This window comes from Artemia sp. Qi Xiang Cuo, chromosome 11 (assembly GCF_049724085.1).
Source record: "Artemia sp. Qi Xiang Cuo chromosome 11, ASM4972408v1, whole genome shotgun sequence".
Taxonomy (NCBI): domain Eukaryota; kingdom Metazoa; phylum Arthropoda; class Branchiopoda; order Anostraca; family Artemiidae; genus Artemia; species Artemia sp. Qi Xiang Cuo.
This window is the reverse complement of record NC_142804.1, coordinates 6904359-6924620: the sequence shown is the minus strand read 5'-3', so window position 1 is coordinate 6924620 and position 20262 is coordinate 6904359. Positions and strand designations below refer to the sequence as shown.

The 20262-nt window shown below is 36.2% G+C and overlaps 1 protein-coding gene across 1 annotated transcript in view; it reads right to left on the bottom strand.

The window, feature by feature from the left end:
- Window positions 1–20262, bottom strand: part of Lztr1 (Leucine zipper like transcription regulator 1) — a 125531-nt gene that overhangs the window by 25667 nt on the left and 79602 nt on the right. Inside the window, exons 10-12 of the mRNA XM_089097470.1 lie at window positions 13681–14022; window positions 5642–5820; window positions 3868–4017 (exon numbers count right to left, since the gene is read on the bottom strand). Of these exons, the coding sequence (XP_088953596.1) occupies window positions 3868–4017; window positions 5642–5820; window positions 13681–14022 (671 nt within the window). The remainder of the gene's footprint in view (window positions 1–3867; window positions 4018–5641; window positions 5821–13680; window positions 14023–20262) is intronic.

Genomic DNA, 20262 nt, shown 5'->3' with positions numbered 1-20262 from the left:
GGGGATGTGTCCTCCACAAAACATAATTTCTATCTGGAAATCAACAACGCTGAACAAAATGGCTATCTCAAAATTTTGATTGGATGTGTTTCGGGAAATGGTTGGCTTGGAAGAGGTGTTAGTTGCCTTTCAATCACTTTCGACTATTAAAAAGGGCACTAGCCGTTCCAATTTCCAATCGAATGAGCCCTTTTCCGAGTTTCTACGACGGCTCGTTCGATACGAAGTGCCCTGGTATGGAAAAAAAAAATAATACATTGTGCCAACATCGTTCTTTACTTAGGCAGCGCGATTGCGCTGCCTTTATGATATATATATATGATATATATGATACTGTCCCCCCCCCCTTTAAAAGAGAATGCTCATGTGCCCTCCATAAAAGGTCAGACATTCAGGCACGTACGCAGAAATTTGTTTCGGGGGGGGGCCAAATCCTTTATATCTCTTATTCTATGAGACGTATCAGAAAATTATGGGAAAATAAAGAAAATCGTGAGATTTCGGGGGGGAGGGCCGGGTCCGGAGTCCGTCCCCTTGAGTACGCACCAGCGGACATTGTATCCCCTAAAATTAAATGATTTGAGAAACGGAGTGCTTAAAACCCATAGAACGTAAAACACAAAAAGTAAACAGCTAAGCTAAATTACCAGCTTGCGATACGATGTTTGGAGTTCAAGTTTCAGAATTGCCATTTGTTTCGACAATATGGCGTATAGCCAATATAGTTTTTTTTTATCAAATATAAAATTCATTTGTAATTATGTATAATTTTGCATTTATAAACGAACCATTTGAATAATATCAAATGTTTTTTTTCCTGGCCATAGAGCCTTACGGGGGAGTTTATATTGAAATGTATTTTGTTAAGTTTATTGATTGAATAAATTGATTGATTGATTGATTGAGCATTGAAATATTAGATTTCATTCATTACAAAGGCAATTCCCAATGTTTGACAGAAAAGTAAAAAATTTGAATGACAAATAAGTAAAATATGACACATAATTTATATTTCAAATGACAAATAAGTAAAAAGGTAAAAAATAAAAACAAGGAAAAAAGAAGAGAGAAACAATCATTGTGCTAACCATTATTTGTGCTAATAAGTAAATGAAAAAAAATCTATTAAAAATAGACTAGAGAAAGGATCTTTCAGCCCCTTTTCTTATTCTTAGTCTAATATAAGTTCATAAACATAATTTACTTAATAACAACAAAAAAGATAATTTACACTGCAGAAATTTACTCAATTATAGCAGTGTTAGCTAGTGTTGTAACTGGTAAAATCGGTCATGCTAACATTGAGTATTTTACGTATTTTGCCATAATTTATCGGACCCCTGTAAAATTGGTATTTTACCTATTTTATATAATTTACGTATTTTACCTATTTTACCGGTATTTTACGTATTTTACCGGTATCTTACATATTTTACTGACATAAGGGCTGTTCTTTTACTCATCTTTGTGCTAAGATCTTACATCTTTTGACAAAGAGCGCATAAAAGTGAAATCTAAGCACTAAGATCTTACATCTTATAGCATTCTTTTGCAAACGTCTTTCATCATTCTGCTCTGATCAGCGGTTTAAAGACAATGATGAGTATATCATCAAAGTTCTCTCATCATTGTTCTATATGGCAGAAAGATGGCGTCTTCCACACTTTTTGCTAACATCAGTGAGCTGTAAGATCTTAGATCAAATATGAGTTAAAATAACGGAAATCATTGCAGAAAGATGTGAGATCTTTGATGTAAGATCTTAGTGCAAAAGAACGGCCCTATATTTTACGACGCCTTGCAATTCTCAGAGCACAAAAGCGCGAAGAGGAGTGCAGAAAAATATTTTGTTTTGCGTATAGCTGTTACCCGGTTTAAAAGGCCGTCTGTCTGACTTAGGTCTTTGTTATCACAACGATAAAGTGTATTATAGTGAGGGTAATTATAATTTATAAATGGTGAAATATTAGCTGAAATAAAATTATAATTGGTCTGCGAGCCTTTATAGACAGATAGGGCTAGAAGCAGGATTGACATATGACAAACAAGAAAAAAATAATAATATTAAATAGCCGAAAAAAATGTGAGCCAGCGGACAAAAAAGAAGTGAAAATTATAGAAACAAATATTTCGTCAGGGACTTCCACTCAGCCGTTTTCAATACAAAAAAAAGGAAAACTAAACTTTTGAATTATCTTTAACTTGAGCAGAAGAAAGACTGTTCGATTGACCTCCTAGAGAGAATGTGGAAAACCATCTCCTTCAAATATTAAAGTTGCCTCATCAAAAAGAACTATATGATCTGGATTTTCAACTATGTGGAGGGCCAAAGTAGAATCAATATACTAATTTTTATTTTAGATTTCATATCTTAGAGAAATTTTGTTTTCATGACGTTTTTTCCCTGGGAGCCGGCGTTTACCTCCCCCCTGTAAATATCCCCCACCGATAATTCTCCCCGGCCCCGCCGAAAATTCCCCCTATTTTCCCCTTGGATAATTTCGGATTTTGATTAGAACGGTATTGAAATTTCTAACCTCCTGTTTAAGTCAGGGGGAATCATATTGCATTACATATAGTAAAAACCCGTAAGGGTTCAACGTATTAATAACTGTTCGGTTATTTTCTCCCAGTGGCACTTCATGTGGAATGGGTGGCCGAATTAGCTTTGGAGGGGCTCGGTCAATTGGAAGTTGAAAGTTTCAGTGCCCTTTTCTAAGAATTAGCCGGCTTTTCAACCGATTGCTATCGAATGAGTTGTTACTGACTACATTGTCCAAAAGAAATCCGTATTCTAGTTTAACTGTCCTTATGTTTCAGCAGTTCTTTTGAAAGTATCTTCATATAAGCACAGAATTAGCTCTAAGGGGTTGGGGTGGGGAGATAGAAATTAATATATAATCCTCAGGGCCGTATCCAAAACTTTTGTTTAGGGGGGGGGGGGGGCTTTGGGACAGGAACTGTCACTTGAATCAGAATCTAAGACGGAAGAAGAGCAAATCCCGTTGATGACACTCTTAATGACTGAAAGTGACTGGATATTCCACTATTATGATCCAGTACTTTGTTAAATGAAGTCATCAAGGTGTTACAAACTTCTTTTTTACTTGTATTCGGTACTTTTATAAACAAATGAAAAGTAACATGTATATGATATTAGGAATGTGGCTGAATACGGCTATTTAAAATATGCAAGGATGTTAGGGTAACATTTCTTAGGTTTAACTGTGGAAAACAATTACTAATATGATTTTACTCCGAAATAATGGTAATTTTTTTTTTTTTTTTTTTTTTTTTTTTTTTTTTTTTTTTTTTTTTTACAAAATGAATGACCGAAATCAGGAACTGTCCTATTGCTGAGGTATTATTCTAGGCACGAGGTTACCAAAGGGATAAAGTAGACAGTTAATTAAATTGATGAAACTCTAGATGAAGGGGCATTACCTTTTTTAAACCCAGGAAAATCAGAATCTTTAAAAATTTCATTAAAAGCTATAAGTAATGCTGAAAAAGAAATGCTCAACTGGTCTTTTAGCTACAGGGCAGCTCTAAAACACGAATTTTACTCTATGTTTCCTAGGGAGTACCATATTTTACCCTATTTTACCAATTTTACCTTATTTTACTTACAGAGTTTTTATTTTACGGTAATTTTACAACACTAGTATTAGCACTATACACCTAATTAATTTTACTGCAAAAAAAGAACCGTTATTACCGTTATTTACCGTTATTATCGTTATTACCGTTATTCACCATAATTCTCGTTATTACCGTTATTCACCAATTAAGACAAGAAACTACCCCAATTAAAACGGGACTAAAAGTGCAATCGTATCCTTGCATAAATACAAGAGGGGAACATACCTGCAGGCGATTATTCGTAAATCCAAAGAAGTAAGGAGCACTAAATAAGTACAACGAATCTTCAGGGGGCATCTTGACGTCACCGTTGTAGATGTAATGAAGAAGGGATTCGAAGGACTGGCGTGAGGGTATCATTTCTCCAATTGTAATCTGCAAAGTATTTATTGTTAAAATTCCGAAAACCTTTTTTTCTTACAGGGAAATGAAAGACTCAGCCAACGTCATAGACGTAATGAAGAAGAGACTCAAACGATTGGCTGAGGGTATTCTACAATGAGGGTATTCTACATTTCTGAGGTACTCTACATTTCTACAAAAGTAATCCGTCGAGAATTTGATATTGGAAGTCAGGAATACTTTATTTCTTACAACGAAATGAATGAGATACCTACCGTTAGCAAGACAAAAAGATACTACGATTTTTGTTGTTTGCTGGAAAATGTACATAACATATGACCTTTATTTGTAGTAAAATTGTAAATTTTCATAATTTATATATACAATAAATACCAAATAAGTGCCAATTAATGTCAATATTTTCCCGAATGTCCCACACGATTTCTCAGTCAGACAAGCCCAGAGGGCAATACAAAAAATACTTCGAAGTATTTTTAAAAATATAAGAGTGAGTAAAGAGTATACAAGATGTATTAAAAAAAAATTGGAAGTATTTCGAAGTGTCTCAGTACGTGTAAGATCTAAGTATTAATATTTTGAAAACTATAAGAGTGAGAAAAGAGCACAGATCATATATAGAAAATACTTCTAAGTATCATGGGAACACAAAGGGTGAGGAAAGATGTGTTCTAAAAAAAAAATTTGGAAGTATTTTGAGAACCGAATAACCAATTTTATAAGTATCTGAGTATACGAACAATGTATCTTGTGTATAAGAACTATGCATCTATGTATTTTTAGAAAAAAGCATAAAACGCGCAAAAAAAAAAACCCTTTAAGCATTTAAAGAAACAATTAGAGCCAGAAAAACATTTAGGACCAAGTAATAAATCGTCTGAGTTTAAGAATTTTGGCTACAAACCTTAGTTTGACAAAATATATAATACAACTTTTGAATTGACGCAAGCAATCTGTGGAGAGCATAAAAATGGATTATGAAAGACCCATTGCCAGGCAAAAATAGCTTGCGCAATACATTATTACTGACTATTGCACCACGTCCTCTCTGTATGAACTAAAGGTAAGGTGGTTCATTCATAGAAGTGACACGAACGGAGGGTGGCATTTTTTTATATCTAATAAAATTTGGAGGTTTTTAAGATGTGAGTTATATCTATTTTGTTGTTTCTCCCTTCTTTTGTCTTTTCTTTATATTTTGCGTTTAATTTAACTTTATTTTTTTCCGCTGATAAAGGCTCCAGGACATGGAGTCGAAATATTTGGATTTTTATTAATTAGAGTCTGTTATTTTTTATTTTTTTTTCCACTGTTTTATTTAAATTATGCCCGTTTTCTCTCTCTTAAATTTCTTAAATGGAAATGCAGTATGGCTTAAAAAATTATTTATTAGATCTAAGGCCTATCAGAACACCAAAAAATTAAGTTGTTGTTAGAAGTGCTAGTAACTCAGATTTGAACGCGAGGAGGGAGCGGCTAGATTCTTCCCACAATCTCAGCTGAGTCACAAGATAAATTTTGGAGACACGTACGTTCTATGAAAATGGAGTTATAAATTGCAATGATGTATATGAAGGAACCCTTAGGCAGCTGTCAATTTCAGAAAGTTATAAGCAGTACTACTTCAGCTAAAACTTACAGTAACAACATTATTCTCGGGCATGAAAGATCTGAACATTCCTTCAAAGTATGAACATCGAGCAGCTAATACTGCTTTGTGCGCTGGAAAGCTGGTCCCATCCAACACCAGAGTTACGTCACAAAATTCTTTTCCCATGGTGCGTAAGAAAACCTCCATATCTTGCTCAAGACTAGTCCCTAAAATATTAAAATGAGTACTTAAAAAACGAAATAAAATGAATTTACTTAAAACATTAATATAGTTCAAAACGGAATTAAGCTTGGCTTCCTTAAGGAGAACGTAGACAGGAACAAAATTGCTTTGTTTTTTCAGGTGGTCCCAGAAAAGGAAAAAAAAAACATTTCATGCAAGCTATAATATTAAAGTATTGACTAAGTAACGAAATAAATTAGTTGGTTTCACAGAACAAAATGAACTAATTGGATTAAAAGAAATGAAAGGAATTTATTGGAAGTACTGTGGTTGATTAAAATGGAATTAAGCATGGTTTCCCTGTGGAGTAACGTAGACGGGAACACACGCTCTGCATTTTGGCAGGAGGGGATGGGTGTCCCAGGAAAGCCTAAATATGCAAGTTTTATTTATTTATTATTACCATAGTGCAAAAAGTTTTCACTGTTCCCTTTAAGGTTAAATTGATAAAAGAGACGAAGCTGATTCTAGTTAACCAAGTTCATTCTAAAACTGAGTGTTTTCCAGGTGTTTGGCTTGGAAAACATATGTAAAGTACAATTGTACAGACACATCCCCCTCAACAGTCACTGAAAGTTCCACATTAATAGCACTAGTCTTAGTAATAGCAGGATATTTTTGTATTATGCACATAGTGCAATTTTTATTTGTTCGACATACTCCTCAACATGTCCTGAAAGTTTCAAACTAATACTCTAATTCGTTCTTGAGATACCGCTGATACACCTTTTTGACAGCTTGCATACACATAATGTTTCAATTTAATTCAACATCCCCGTCATCATTTCCTGAAAATTTTTCCTTAATAGCCTTAGTAGTAGCAGTAAAAGTAGTACTAGTAGTAGCATGCACATAGTACCTTTGAATTGGTTCAACATCCCCCTCAACATGCACTGAAAATTTCAAGTTAATAGTACTACATGCTGTTCCTGGAATATAGCTGTAACGCCCTTTTAATAACCTGCATCGACATAGTGTGTTTCGATTTAGTTCAATATCCTCCTCAACATTCCCTGTAGGTTTCATTGTAATACCCTTAGCTTAGGAAGTACTAGTAGTCATAGTGGAAGTAGTAGTAGCAGTTGTAGTAGTAGTACTAGTACCAAATGTAGTAAAAGTAGTAGTGGTATGGACATAGTACGTTTTGGTTAGTTCAACATCCCCCTTGACACGCCCTGAAAATTTCAACTTAATACCCTTGACCATTCCTAGGATACTGCAGATGCGTCCTTTTGACAACCTGCATGCACAGAGTACGTTTTGATTTAGTTTAACATGCCCATAAATATTCACTGAAAATTTAACCTTCATGCCGTTAGCCTAAGTAGTAGAAGTCGTAGTAGTAGCAGTGGCAGAATTAGCAGCAGCAGTAGCAGCAGCAGTATGCACAGAGCGCCAGTTGATTAGTTTAACATCCCTCTCAACACGCCTTGAAAGTTTCAACGTAATACTCTTAACTGTTTCCGAGAAACTGCTCAACCATTCTTTTGGTAGCCTGAACCATTCTTTTGGCAGCAAATATTGTTCTTTGATCTAGTTCAACATCCGTTAGTAGTTAGAACCTAAGTGTTTTCAGGGAAATATTGAAAAAACAAAAGGTGCTATGTGCATACTACTACTAACGCTACTACAGCTAAAATCGCAGATATTACTACTACTGAAGCTAAGAGAATTAAGATGAAGTTCTTATGCTAAATCAAAATAGACTATGAACATGTACATTGTCAATAGATTGTAACAGCAATATCTCTGGAACGACTTAGAGCATTAGGTTGAAACTTTTAGATTATGTAGAGGAAAATTTTGAGCAAGCCAAAAGGCACTATGTACATACTACTACAACTACTGCTACTGCTACTCCGATTATCACTGTTAATGAGGCGAATGGTATTACGGTGAAACACTTAAATGTTTAGGGGGAGTTTCAACTAAATTAAAACACACTATATGCATGCAAGTTTTCAAAAGGGCACAGAGGCAATATCTCAGGAACGGCTTAGAGTATTGAGTTGAAACTTTCAGGGGACGTTGAAGGAGATCCTGAGATAACCGATAGCAATACCTGCATGTTACCACTATTTCTACTATTCCTTATTACTACTGCTACGACTACTACTTCTACTGAGGCTAAAGGGTATTAAGGTGAAACTTTCAGGGAATATTTAAGGGGATGTTGAACTAAATCAAAGCACACTCTGTAGACGCAGGTTGTCAAAAGGTTGCCAGGGAGTGATGAAGGGGTTGATCAATTGACCAAACGGCAATAGGTACGCGCTACTACTACTACTACTACAACTACTGCTTCTATTTTGAATACTACTAAGGATATGGGTATTAAGGGGAAAATTTCAGAAAATTTTGATGGGAGTGTTGAATTACATTCAACTACAGAATTTAACTATCAAGTCGAAATAAATTAACCTCAATAAATAACACGGTATTTGCATAGAGGTTGTCATTTTGACTAATCCGTAACATCTTAGGAACGGCTTAGAGCATCAAGTAGAAACTTCCCGGGCATGATGAGAGGGATATACAACTGAACAAAAGGCAAAATGTCCATTCTACTACTTCTACTAGTATTACTTCTGCTACTCTTACTAATACTGCTAATACTACTACTCATGTGACTCCTACTAGCACTAAGGCTAAGGGTATGAAGGTGACAATTTCTGAGAATATTGAGTGGGAAGCTGAACTAAATTAAAACACACTAAATGCATGCACATTGTAAAAAGGGCGGATCAGTAATATCTTAGGATCGCTTGGAGTATGAAGTCTAAAGTTACAGGCCTTGTTGTGGGGGACGTTGAACTAGCCAAATGGTAATATTTGCATCTGTTACTATTAATACTTCTACTACAACTACTACCACTACCCCTAGTACAACTACTACTACTACTGCTACTACTACTACTATTATTACTACAACTACTACTTCTACCATCAAAGCTAAGGGTGTTAATGTGAAAATTCGAGGGAATCTTGAGAGGATGTTGAATTAAATCAAAACAAACTCTGTGCATGTAGGTTGTCAAAAGGACGTATCAGCAATGTTTTAGGAACTAGTACGACAACCTAAATGTATTCATTTAACTATTCATTTAAAGTTCGCATTCCACTGTCTTATAGAAAAAGTTTTCTTATTGTTCTATTTGTATTTTGTTGTTTATGACAGCAAGCAAAGCGCAAATAACGCTGTAGGCTTTAGCCTTTTTCAGATAGGGAAGGGGACAGTAGCCAAACTCTTGTTTGTGATAATTTTTGTTTTTAAGCTCAATTTACATATTCAGTTTAATTTTGCTTGTTATAAGATTTATTTTTGTTGTATATTTGTTTGCTATGATTGTTTATTTAGTTTCTGTTTGTTTTGGGTTTATTCTTTAACAGTAATTTCTGGTGCTTTTTGAGTTTGATTTACTACAGGAATTTATTTCTGCTGGTCTTAAGTTTAACATGGCTCTTTACTTTTCTTTGATTGTAGGGAGACGGGAAACGAAGGGGCTGGTAATCCTCCAGTGACTTTCGACTCCTAAAGAGGGCATTGGACCTTCCAATGTCCCATTTCAATGAACTATTTTTGTTCTGGAAGGTACCGTAGGCATCCCACATAGTGTGTTTTAAATAGACTCTGAAGTTTCAACTATTTCCAAGAATGAGAAAATGGTACTCAATGCGCATAATAATAAAATCTAATCATCTTGAGAACAAAAGAAATAAGTATCGAAGTGTCTAAGTTCACGCAAGAATTAATTATTAATACCTTGAGAACTATACGAGTGAGAAAAGAGCACAGAACGCTTATACAAAATAAAACATCTAAGTATTTCAAGAGCCGAATTGCCAATTTTACAAAAATCTAAGGATAAGGATAATATATATCGAGAACTCTAAGAGTGAAAAAAGAGCGGCAACGCCCATAGTAAAAAAAGAAAAAGAAATTAAGCATCTTCAGAGTTCCACGAGTAAGAAAATAGTATACAATGCGTTTTACACAATATATATATATATATATATATATATATATATATATATATATATATATATATAAATATAAATATATAGTCTATATGTATACCTTGAGAACCAAATAAAGCATACAGCGGCAAACAAAATATAAATTCTTAGGGTTAGGGGGGTCTTTCATAAAAAGGTGACACAACCGAGGGAGCACAAACAGAGCCCCCCCCCCCAAAAAAAAAAACAGAGTAAAAAAAATTATAGATATATCCTAGGCAGCCCAAGTAAAGAGCGAAGTGGCTTCCTTTTATTACTTATTTGTTGCTTATTTGTTTGTTTTTCTTTTGACAGGCCGCTTTGTATAGAAGTAGAAACTTTGGAGTTCATTCAATTGGAAATTAAAATACTATTGTTTTTAACAGATTCAAAAGGAATTGGAGGCAACCAATCCCTTTACTACGCTCTTTTTATCTACTTGCCCCCAACTTTAACCTCTAAACACGCCTGATCAAAACTTTGAGCTACCCATTTTATTCAGAATAGTCAAAAGGTCCTATACGTATGCTTCCAGGGATGACAAGATTCCAAAAGCTCCTAGGGCAAGGGCCGTAAATAATGCAAGTTGCCCACCGTTTACATATAGGTTTTAAAACAGAAAAGGGGGGCATGTTTATTGCTTGGCGTCCGAAAAGGCAAAGGGTATTAAGGTAAAATTCCCAGGGAATGATGTGGTTGATGATGAAATAATTCAAAACGACACTATGCACATCCAGGTAGTCAAAAGGGTGTATCTGCAACATCTCAGGAACGGTGAAGGGTATTAGAACAAAACTTTTAGGGGATGCTTAGAGGGATGATGAAATAATTCAAAAGACAGTATGGGCTTCCACGTTGTCAAAATAGTCTATCTACAATATTTCAAGAAAGGCTACGGGGATTAACTTGAAACTGCCAGGAAATATCGAAAGGATATTGAGCTTAATTAAAACATACTGTGCACATTCAGGCTGTCAAAATAGCGCATCTGTAATGTCTCAGGAAAGGCTAAGGGTATTAAGTTAAAACTTTCAGAGAATGTTGAGGGGCACGTTGCACTAAATCGAAAGACACTATGTATATCCAGGCTGTCAAAATGGTGAATATGCAACTCAGGAGCGACTAAGGGTACTAAGTTAAAACTTTGGTGTCTATTTAAAAGACACTCTGGGACAGAACCGTCACTCTTGTTTTTCCGGTTCACAGTTGATTGAATTTACGGGTACACGGGTCAAACAACAAAGATCAATTGGGAGAATAAATAGGACATATCCAATTTCGGCTATATATTTACATATTAGGGGGGCTGAGGGTGAAGTATAACGGAGCTGCATGCAAAATGTGGTATTTACAATTATTCTGCATATTGTGAAGTAAGAATTGTCTCCATAACATGTTTCCTTCTCAATAGCTTGATAAATGTATAACAGAATACATTATAATACAATATACAATGTAACATCTTCCAACTTGGCGTGGAAAATTCTTAAGCTACATAGATGAAACCTTCAATAATGCGGCCGCAGCATAAATTAGGGCCAGGAATAGTAGGCTACTTTCAAATTCCTACATCAGCCTGTTCCCTTCCCAAAACATGTCAACTCGTGTAAGGTCGGAAAATTCTTTTCAAGTAGCTTTAACTTTCAAGAGTGGATCTCCATCACATGTTAGGCCTAAGCAATTTTCCTGCTGTCATAGCAAAAATTATTAGCTACCAACTCTAATAACTATTGACTTTCTGCAAGCTAACAAACAATTCATAGTTATAATTGTCAGCAACTTATCTAGCAAATCAAACTGTTGTCAGAGAAGTTGAAGCGCAACATTTCAAAACTAATAATACAGCAACACAGAATAACTAGTTTCTATACTATAAACATTGAAATAGAGCCGGAGACCGCTAATATATCTTTCAGTTAGTAAATTATTTTTGTTCGCTTCCTAAAAACATATCTAGAGATAGGCCAGCCAAGTAGGCTATGCTGAATTGTTTTTCTAACCGTGCATTTATAGGCTTTCCGCTAAATTAGGGAATTTATTAGAATTGACCGCTGAACATGGCAATTCCATGAACTAATAAAAAAAACACTAGCTAAAATTACCAAATAATAGATAATGTTGTCAGGGCAGCGTATCAGCACATAATGTGCTGTCAGGATAGCACAAAGGAAGCTCCTAGTGTTTGAAACTCTTATTTCAAACACCATACCTATCCATTAAGTTACCTCCCCAAAATACATACAACCATACCTCCTAACTACTACTACTAACATTAAGTTGCCATATATACTCATAAAGCTACCTCCATACCTACTCATTGCAAAATTAAAAAATAAGGGACCTCAATTTGCAAAGAGTTTGGGTTAGAGCCTGGCTTGTCATTTATGTTTCTGAAACCCCTGAGGAAGTGTAATCGGACTTCCAGATGAGTAATTTTGGTTCTTGTCGTCAAATTTTGAAAAAAAAATTCACCCCCTCCCCACCCCTATCTTCATGGATTGATGTTACTTGTTGATTGCCAAACTAGCTTAAAAGTTCATTGCCTTGAAAGGAAGCTTCTGTTGAAAACTTATCCAGATCAGTCTGATGCTTAAAGATTATGATAGCCTACTAATACTAATAACTCATAGCAGCTGAATGCCACCTGATGGCAACATAACCTTTATTTGCTACACGAGAATTGTCTGAGGGACTTCGTGGTTTTCCCAATAACTCGAAGAAAGTACTTCTGCAAAGAGCCTGGTCCAAAACAAGGAAAGCTTAAAAGTGTTGGATCTTCGGCAATTTAACACGAGAAGATAGGAATTAAAAACTGCTACCGCCACGCTTAGTGTAGCGTCTAGGTAACTTTACTAAAAAATAGGATTTTCAAAGAAAAAAGGACCATCACTAATCTGAAATTATTAAACCTGAAATTTCTCTGTAACTGATAATTAATCTGTAATATTTTCGTCAAGAATTATTCCTAGTCGATCTTGGCAGGTTAAGCAGACTTTAAGCTGGCAGGTCTACTGGTGACTAATTCTGCTTTCTGTATCCTCTTCTATATTTTAAAGTACCTGAAAAGACAAGTCTGCCTTATCTTAGGGTAGGCTAAAAATGAATAAAATCGCCAAATGCTACATGGCGTTAATGATTTATTTTTTCGACATTAGAGCCAGCTTTTACTTTTAAAAGTTTTCCATATTATTTGGCGTGCTGCCAAAGCCACTTCTTCGAGGAGGAACATTGAAGATCATAAATAGCGACGAAGACCCCACTGCCTTCCCATCATAAACTTAAACAACAAGAAGAACAACAGGAAATTATTTTCGCAAGACAGTGGAATTCTATGTTTGAATCAATATTTCAACCCTATGTCCAACGGCCGTCTTCAGAAAGACATAAATGTATAAACCCAGAGTAAATAACCCAACCAAGAGTTCAGTCCTCGTTGAACTTCGCTGAAGTTCTGTTTCAATACTTCGCTGAAGTTTCTGAACTTCGCTGAAGTTTCAATCAATATTTCGACCCTATGTCCAACGGCCGACTTCAGAAAGACATAAATGTATAAACCCAGAGTAAATAACCCAACCAAGAGTTCAGCCCTCGTTGAACTTCGTTGAAGTAAGTAGGCTGGGACTGTTTCAAAATTTTTCAGGTTAGTTTTAATGGTTGTATTCTATTGTAAGTCTCTTTTATTTTATATATTTATGTTTTTCTGAAGACAGCCATTGGACATAGGGTCGAAATATTCATTCAAATATAGAATTCCACTGTCTTGTGAAAATAATTCCCTATTGTTCTTCTTGTTGTTTATGTTTATTGAAGATCATCATCATCATTAAGAAAAAAAAATTGATTCTTACCAGTAGTATCCAGTTGGGATGAATCTACACTTCTTAATTGGGGCATCTGTCGTCTTCGAATAATTTCCACCATCAATGGTTGATCCAACGTTTCAAATTCTTGACTCATAACAATCGTATTATAATTGGATTCTTTAACAGTGAATTTCATACAAAACTCTTTAATAAAATAGAGTCTTAGTTGAGAAGCATTGCGAAGAGCCAACAAAACATTTTCAATGCTGATTGTCGACTCCAAGTAGTGAACGCAGAGCTGCTCTAGTCGCCTCATATGAAATTGAACAGCCAAACGATAAACATCCATCATCAATAAGATTACATTGTTGTTACTAGGGACTTTAACTGAAACAAAAATTGTAAAAATACAATATGTACCATAAGCATAGTGTTGCCACTCCTAAACTTCAATATTTCTAAACAACATTGTCCAAAATTCTATTCTAGATATTTCTAAACTTCTAAACAACATCGTCAATGCTGATTGTCGACTCCAAGTAGTAAACCCAGAGCTGCTCTAGTCGCCTCACATGAAATTGAACAGCCAACCGATAAACATCCATCATCAGTAAGATTACATTGTTGTTACTAGGGTCTTTAACTGAAATAAAAATTGTAAAAATAAAATATGTACCAAAAGCATAGTGTTGCCACTCCTAAACTTCTATATTTAACTTTTCTAAAATAGCAATCTGTGCTTGCTGCGCAGCACTGTCGGATGAGTAATATCCTTAAGCTATTAAATTCAACTTGAGGAAGTTCAAATATTGACACTAAGTTCAGCTCCAGGTAATGAAGGAAAATATACTCAAGTTGCGGTAGATGAGGTTGAGCATCCAAGCCCCGTTTCATACTATTTAGCCCTGTTGCATACCATTTAGCCCCGTTGCATACCAAATAGTGCCTAGACACTATTTGGTTCATGTTCTAACATCACTCTTAATTGACATTTGAAAAAACTAATTTTAAAACTGAATTATTCTTTAATAATGGACATATTATATACCGTATTATAAACCAAATTATCTACCGAATTATGAATTATAAATGGGATCAACTCGCTTCTCTACACATTGTTACATGACAAAATGGTATTTTTAATTCGTCGTTAAAGTTACTATAGAAATTAATTTCTAGAAGTATCTACAAGAAACTAAAGAGGCCGGGGACTCAAACCGGATTTGACAAAAATTCTAATGTTAAAAATCTTTTTTTTGTGTGTTTTCTTTAAGATTTCGATTGGGGTTTCTGACATTTTGGGATTATTTTAGGTACTATTAGATGGCACAGCTGTTCCTGTAAGACGCCGCTCTGTGCATTAAGTTTGGCAAAGGTCTAGAATAGCGGCTCCTTAGAAGGGGACATGCTAGAAAAAAGAGATACATTTTTAGAATGCTAATTGTATGTTCATTATTGTGATTTTATTCGCGTTTTCGAAAATTCATCCTCGTTCCCCTTCCCTCCTTAATGGTCTTATATAGAACTAGGCTACACAAATAATGTACAATTCTTGCTTTATAATATGCAGCAAGTATCAATAAATCATATCTAGTTTATCTTTCCCATTTTATTAGGATTTTGAATCAATGTTCATCAATTATGCTAGTTTTGTTTATATAGCCTATGGGGCTTTAGAAAAGGTAGAGGATGTGCTGACCAAATTTTCACTCTCAGGTTAATAATTGAGAAGTGCCTGAGTCGTCAATCACCTTTGGTCCTCAGCTTTTAAAGTGAGTATTGCTATGTCCGAGAATAACACTGCTCCGGTTAAGGTAGGAAATGAGGTTAACAGCTGGTTCTGTATTAATATTAATTAAAAAAACTTTTTCTACAAAATAAGTTTTTCAAAGAAAAGTAAAGAACTCCATTAAACCAAAAAATGAGCAAAAATAAAATAAAATAATCTACCAAGCGTGAAAATACCCCAAATCGGCATCGATAAATAAATGAAACCCAAAACGAACAGAAATTACAATAAATAACCGAGTCAAACTCAAAACGATCAGAAATAAACATAAGCTGGGCTCAAAACCCCTATGCCTTCCCAAGGTCAGTATATGATTTGCACTTTACTGAAAAAAAAAAATATAAATCCTCTTATTTGTATAACATTAATAAATCAAATAATATTAAGATTCTGATTACTAAATATCAGTATATGTATATTAAACTGACAATGCACATTCATTTGCACTGAGGGCTCTGACTTACAACCCTTGCACTGAGGGCTCTGATGGGGTTATCATCCTAAAAGACCTAATTTCCAGAACTTTCGACTACGTTGAACATAATGGATATCTCAAAATTTTGATTGGACATGGTTGGGGAAATGGTGGGCGTGAGAGGGGGTTAATTTCCCTTAAATCACTTTCGGCTATTCAAAGGGTACTAGCCCTTTCAATTTTCAATTGAATGAGCCCTTTTTGAAGTTTCTACAACATCGCTTTCTATAAAAATCTTATATGCCCCCAGGGCATAACTTACGACCCTTGTCCTTAGGGCTCTGGGGGTGGAGGGTCTGCCATCCTTAAAGACCTAATTTCTAAAACTTTCAACTACGTTGAATAAAATGGTTATCTAAAAATTTTGATTGGATGTGTTTGGGGAAAAGGTGGGCGTGAGGGGGGTTAGTTGCCCTCAAATCACTTTTGAAACTATTAAAAAGGGCACTAGCCCTTTGGATTTCCAATCGAATGAGCCCTTCTTCAAGTTTCTACGACAAAGATTTCAATAAAAACTTATATGTCCCCAGGGAATAACTTATAACCCTTGCCCTGAAAACTGTGTGGGGGGGGGGGTGTTCTAATCAAAGGTATAATTTCCTGAACTTTATTTTGATTGGATGTTTTTGGGGTGGGCGTGGAAAGGGTGTTAGTTGCCTTTCAATCACTTTCGACTATTAAAAAGGCCACTAGCCATTTCAATTTCCAATCGAATGAGCCATTTTTGAAGTTTCTATGACAACGCGTTCTATAAAAACCTTATACGCCCCAAGGCCATTACTTACAACCCTTGTCCTGAGGCTGTGGGGGAAGGGGGGGTGGGTTGTCATCCTCAAAGACCTAATTTCCAGAACTTTCAACTACGTTGAACAAAATGGCTATCTTAAAATTTTTATTGGATGTGTTTGGGGAAAAGGTGGGCATTAGAGGGGGGTTAGTTGCCCTCCAATCACTTTCGACTAGTGAAAAGAGCACTAACCCTGTGAATTCCCAATCTAATGAGCGTTTTCTGTAGTTTCTACGACAACGCTTTCTATAAAAAACCTTATATGCCCCCAGGGCATAACTTACAACCCTTGCCCTGAGGGCTGTGGGGGGAGTGCCCTGCTCAAAGGTATAATTTCCTGAACTTTAAACTACAAAACAAAACCTGAACTTAAACTGGAACAAAAAGGATATCTCACAATTTTGATTGGATGAGTTTGGGGAAACAGTAGGCGTGGTAGGGATTTAAGTTGCCTTCCAATCACTTTCGGCTATTAAAAAGGGTACTAGCCATTTCAATTTCCAATCGAATGAGCCCTTTTTGAAGACTATTAAAAAGGGCACTAGCCCTTTGTATTTCCAATCGAATGAACCCTTTTTCAAGTTTCTACGACAAATATTTCAATAAAAGCTTATATGCCCTCAGGGCATAACTTATGACCCTTGCCCTGAAGACTGTGGGGGGACTGTTCTGCTCAAAGGTATAATTTCCTGAACTTTAAACTGCGCGGAACAAAAAGGCTTTCTCAAAACTTTGATTGGATGAGGTTGGGGAAATAGTGGGCGTGGAAGGGGTTTAAGTTGCCTTCAAATCACTTTCGGCTATTAAAAAGGGTACTAGCCATTTCAATTTCCAATCGAAGGAGCCCTTTTTGAATTTTCTACGACAACGCGTTCTATAAAAACCTTGCCCTGAGGGCTGTGGGTGGGGGTTATCATTCTTAAAGTTATAATATCCGGGACTTTCAAACACGGTGAATAAAATTATCATCTTTAAGAGTGGATTTGACGTGTTTGGGAAAAATGTTGAAGTGTAAGGAGGGTTTTTTGCCTTTCATTCGCCTCTAACTATTAAAAGGATACTAGCAATGTGCTTACCCTTTTAAACGAGCCGTTTCTGAAATATTTGTGACAACGCCTTTTTTAACAACCTTATATACCCCCAGGGCATAACTTACAAACCTTGCCCTGAGGGATGTGGGGGAGTGTCCTCCTCAAAACATAATTTATATCTGGAAATCAACTACGCTGAACAAAATGACTATCTGAAAATTTTGATTGGATGTGTTTCGGGAAAAAGTGGGCGTGGAAGGGGTGTTAGTTGCCTTCCATTCACTTTTGACTATTAAAAATTACAAAGTTGCCTTCAATATCCGATTGTATTACCCCATTTCAAAGTTGCTACAGCAACGCCTTTGATACGAAGTGCCCTGACCTAAAGGAAAAAAAATAATACATTGTGCCAACATCGTTCTTATATTCCCCCAGCGCTGCTTAAGTAAAGAACGATGTGGGCACAATGTATTACTTTTTTTTCTCCATACCCGGGCAATTCGTATCGAAAAAGTTGTCGCAGAAACTTCAAAAAGGACTCATTCGATTGGAAATTGGAGTGGCTAGTGCCATTTTTAATAGTCGAAAGTTATTGGAGGGCCACAAGCCCCCCCCCCCTACGCCCATCATTCCCCCAAACACATCCAATAAAAATTTTGAAATAGCCATTTTGATCAGCGTAGTTGATTTCCAGATAGAGAATAGGTTTTTGAGGAGAACACTGCCCCACAACCCTCAGGGCAAGGGTTTTAAGTTATGCCCAGAGGGCATATAAGAACAATGTTGGCACAATTTAATATTTATTATTTTTTTCCTTTAGAGCAGGGCAATTCATATCGAAGAAGTTGTCGTAGAAACTTCGAAAAGGGCTGATTCAAGTGGAAATTGGAGTGGATTGTGCCCTTTTTAATAGTCGAATAGTGATTGGAAGGCAACTAACATCCCTTCCACGACCACCATTTGCCGAAACATATCAAATAAACACTTTAAGATATCTATTATGTTGAGCGCGACTATTTCCACAGTAAAAGTTATGTTTTGGGGAGGAAACTCCCCCACAGCTCTAAAGGTAAGGGTTATGACTGGTGTTCTGGGAGCTCTTAAGGTTTTTGTGTAAGATACGGCCATAGAAACTTCAAAGAGATGTTATTTAGTTGAAAGTTCAGATAGCTAGGACCCTTTTTAATAGTCGAAAGTGATTGGAGGGCAACTAGACCCCCACGCCCATCAAACCCCAACCACATCCAATCAAAATTTTGAGATAGCCATTTTGTTCAGTGTATTTGATTTCCAGATAGAAAATATGTTTTTGAGGAGGACACTCCCCCACAACCCTCGGGGCACGGGTTGTAAGTTATGCCCTGTAGGCATATAAGGTTTTTATAGAACGTGTTGTCGTAGAAACTTCAAAAAGGGCTCATTCGATTGGAAATTGAAATAGCCAGTGCCCTTTTTAATAGTCGAAAGTGATTGAAAGCCAACTAACACCCCTTCCACGCCCACTATTTCCCCAAAGACATCCAATAAAAATTTTGAGATAGCCAATTTGTCCGACGACGTTCAAAGTTCAGGAAATTATACCTTTGAGCAGGACACTCCCCCCACAGTCTTCAGGGCAAGGGTTATAAGTTATGCCCTGGGGGCATATAAGGTTTTAATTGAAATTTTTGTCGTATAAGCTTGAAAAAGGGCTCATTCGATTTGAAATTCAAAGGGATAGTGCCCTTTTTAACAGCCGAAAGTGATTTGAGGGCAACTAACCCCCCACTCACGCCCACCTTTTCCCCAAAGACATCCAATCAAATTTTTACATAGCCATTCAACGTAGTTGAAAGTTTTGGAAATTAGGTCTTTAAGGATGACAACCCCTCCCCCCACAGCCCTCAGGACAAGAGTTGTAAGTTGTGCCCTGGGGGCATATAAATTTTTTATTGAAAGCGTTGCCGTAGAAACTTAAAAAGCGCTCATTCAATTGGATATTGAAAGGGCTAGTACCTTTTTTAATAGTTGAAAGTGATTGGATAGCCACTAACACCCCTCTCACGCCCACCATTTTCCCAAACACATTTCCCAATTAAAATTTTTAGATATCCATTTTGTTCAACATAGTTGAAAGTTCTGGAAATTAGGTTTTTTAAGATGATAACCCCCTCAGAGCCCTCAGTGCAAGGGTTTTAAGCTATACCCTCGAGGCGTATAAGATTTATGTAGAAAGTTGTTGTATAAGTCATTGGAAGCGCGATCGGCTGCCTAAGTAAAGAACGATGTTGGCACAATGTATTATATTTTTTTCCATACTAGGGCACTTCGCAGCAGTTGTCGTAGAAACTTCGAAAAGGGCTAAATCGATTGGAAATTGGAGTGGATAGTGCCCTTTTTAATAGTTAAAATTTATTGTAGGGCAACTAGCCTCCCCCCCCCACGCCTATCATTCCCCCAAACACATCCAATCAAAATTTTGAGATAGCCATTTTGTTCACCGTAGTTGATTATCAGATAGAAAATATGTTTTTGAGGAGGACACTCTCCCACAACCCTCAGGGCA